General features: G+C 22.5%; 1 protein-coding gene across 2 annotated transcripts in view; it reads right to left on the bottom strand.

Annotated features, from left to right (window-relative positions):
- The window catches only part of LOC102673291 (lachesin), a 2995-nt gene extending 987 nt beyond the window's left edge, over window positions 1–2008 (bottom strand). Inside the window, exons 1-4 of one of the 2 annotated variants that reach the window (XM_031510443.1) lie at window positions 1699–2008; window positions 1143–1384; window positions 800–1056; window positions 288–727 (exon numbers count right to left, since the gene is read on the bottom strand). In XM_031510443.1, the coding sequence (XP_031366303.1) occupies window positions 288–727; window positions 800–1056; window positions 1143–1384; window positions 1699–1744 (985 nt within the window). In that variant the 5' untranslated portion in view covers window positions 1745–2008. The remainder of the gene's footprint in view (window positions 1–287; window positions 728–799; window positions 1057–1142; window positions 1385–1698) is intronic. The other variant, XM_006615608.2, reaches the window with a different exon arrangement.
- Window positions 2009–2697: the final 689 nt, after the last annotated feature.

The following is a 2697-nucleotide window of genomic DNA, read 5'->3' as shown; positions in this document are numbered from 1 at the left end:
AAAAAAAAAAAAAAAAATCTAGAACATGCTAACTACTAAACTCAATAAATAAATGCACTGAAAATCAAACTATTAATTATTATGCAAAATAAATAAATAAAACTTATATTAATAAATAGGGATAGATATTATTACATTAACATGCACAATCTATAACATATATATATATATTTATGGATTCTACAATTTCATATATAGCTATAATTAGAATTAGGAAAATGAAATTAATACTTTATTAAGATAAAATAAATAATAAATAAATATATATATATATATAAATAGAGAGAAAAAGAAAATATATGTGTGCGCATTAAAATACATACCAAATAATTCAACTTTCGTTTCTGCAGTTCCTAATTTATTAGCAGCTCTGCATACATATTCTCCATACTGTCTCTTTTCAATTGTGATCACTCTAATCGTTGTATCTGTATATTGATCTGCAGTTGCAAAATGTGATATGCTATAATGTTGATTATTTGATAGTTGAATATCATCCTTTAACCAAACAATAGCTGGTGGAGGATAAGCTTCTACATGACATTCTAAATCCATGTCATATTGTAAAGCTTGACCAAGTCTTGGTCTAGGTGCAGTGATCACAGGTGCAAATTCAACTTCTACATTAATATTTCGTCTAGCTCCACGTCCTACTCCATTTTCAGCTACACAATAATATGTTCCACGATCTTCTTTACGAATTGTAGAAATTTTCAATGTATTGCCACTATAATATTTTGGTTTATTTAAAAAAAATTCATACAAAGATAAAAGAAACAAACAAAAAATAATTATTTACCGGTAAATTGATCCTCCAGTTGGTAAAATTGCATTATTTTCTCTTCGCCATGAAATTCTAGGTGTGGGAAAACCACCAGCATAACATTCAAGTTGCACTGGTTGTCCCTCAGTAACAACTAGAGATCTAGTTGAATTATCACTTATAATAGGTGGTCTACGAACTTGCAATTCCACATTTGCAGATACATAATTATTTAAAGATATTAAAATTTTGCATTGATAAAATCCAGCATCAGTCTCTTGTATATCTTTTATCTGAAATATGCATTATGTTATTACTTAAATTTTACAATTAGCTGTAATTAAAAATATTATATGTATTAAATTTAATATTAAATTACTTGTAATATAAAGGTAGATAGAGCATCATCATATCTAAGAGCAAATCTAGTATCTCTTATAATTAAAGAACTACCATGTGAAAGAGGTAATTGATCATTAGCTATATTTTTATTAATTTTTGTCCATACAACTGGAAATTCAGGGGCATATTGAACTGAACAACGAAATTCAACAGTATCGCCAATATCTTTAATTTGTTCTTGTGAAATATATGATATTGTTGGTGTACGTTGACTATTAACTGAAAAATATAATAATATTTCTGTTTAAAAACATTATTCTAATTATAACAAGCAATATTGTATATTGTATATAATATTATTACATTATATTAATTCCAAAAAAAATATATAAACAAATATAACAAATAATATATAATTAATTGCATAAATATTATATTATGTTGGTTATGTACAAAAAAATATTCTGTAAACATTAGATTTCATATAAAGATTATTGATATTTCATTCGATTAAATAGTTTATAATAAACAAATTTAGGAATATAATATTTATTTTATATTCAAAATAATACATGCAAATAAATATCTTTTACCTGTATATAAAAGGGCTAATACGAAAAAAGTATGAAGAGTCTTCATTGTGACACACCCCTGATGCTATAATGTTCTTATAATTCGAATAATCTTTTAGATTATTCTTTAAGTTTCTGATTATTAATTAATTTTTTGTCAATATTATATCCACGTCTTAATTTACATTAACAATATTGACAACATTATATATCGTTCTTATTATTATTAGACGCTACTAAATAATAATCAAAAAGAAAAGGTACTCACAGGACAGGTGTCTTTTGACCGAAAATAAATATGGCGAATGACGCTACATTTCTAATCAAATGAAATATTGCAAATCAAAATATAAGATGTGTGATATAAATAAAAATATTAATTTTTCTATTTTTTAAATAATTGTTTCAATATTTTATTTTGTTTCTTTATGTATAATTTTTTATCTTTGAATTAATAATTTTAATGAGGTTAATAAATATGCAATTGATTTACTATGTTCATTCAAAAATTTCCAACGTAGTTATAGAAAATATACAAGAAATATAAAATAACAAATTCAATAACAATAAATTTCAATAAATTGTATTTATTATTTTTATAAAAAAATAAAACTATACAATTTTACTAAAAAAAATTGTTAAATAAAAATTGTAAAAGAAAGATTTTATTCTCATTTACATTAAAAATAATAATATAATAAAAAATATTTCTAATCATGATTATTATATTATTAATCGCCTGAAAGAATAAATTTTAACAATAATTAATATAAATATTTATATGTTCTCTAAATATACTTCTTTCATTATTTTTATTATGAAATTGTAAAGGTGAATAGGTATGTCATACAAATTACATAACAATTACAGTAAAATGTCAAAGTAATGTACAGTTAACAGACATTTTCTATTGATTACTTTTTACTAAGGTTTTAGTTAGATACAAAGGCTACATTATTTGAGATCTATTTTTATATTATTTCAGAAAAAAAAATATATATAATTATATAACTTCAAAAT

This window comes from Apis dorsata, unplaced genomic scaffold (assembly GCF_000469605.1).
Source record: "Apis dorsata unplaced genomic scaffold, Apis dorsata 1.3 scaffold_227, whole genome shotgun sequence".
NCBI classification, from domain to species: domain Eukaryota; kingdom Metazoa; phylum Arthropoda; class Insecta; order Hymenoptera; family Apidae; genus Apis; species Apis dorsata.
Note: the sequence above shows the minus strand (reverse complement) of the source record. Positions and strands in the feature narration are given on the sequence as shown.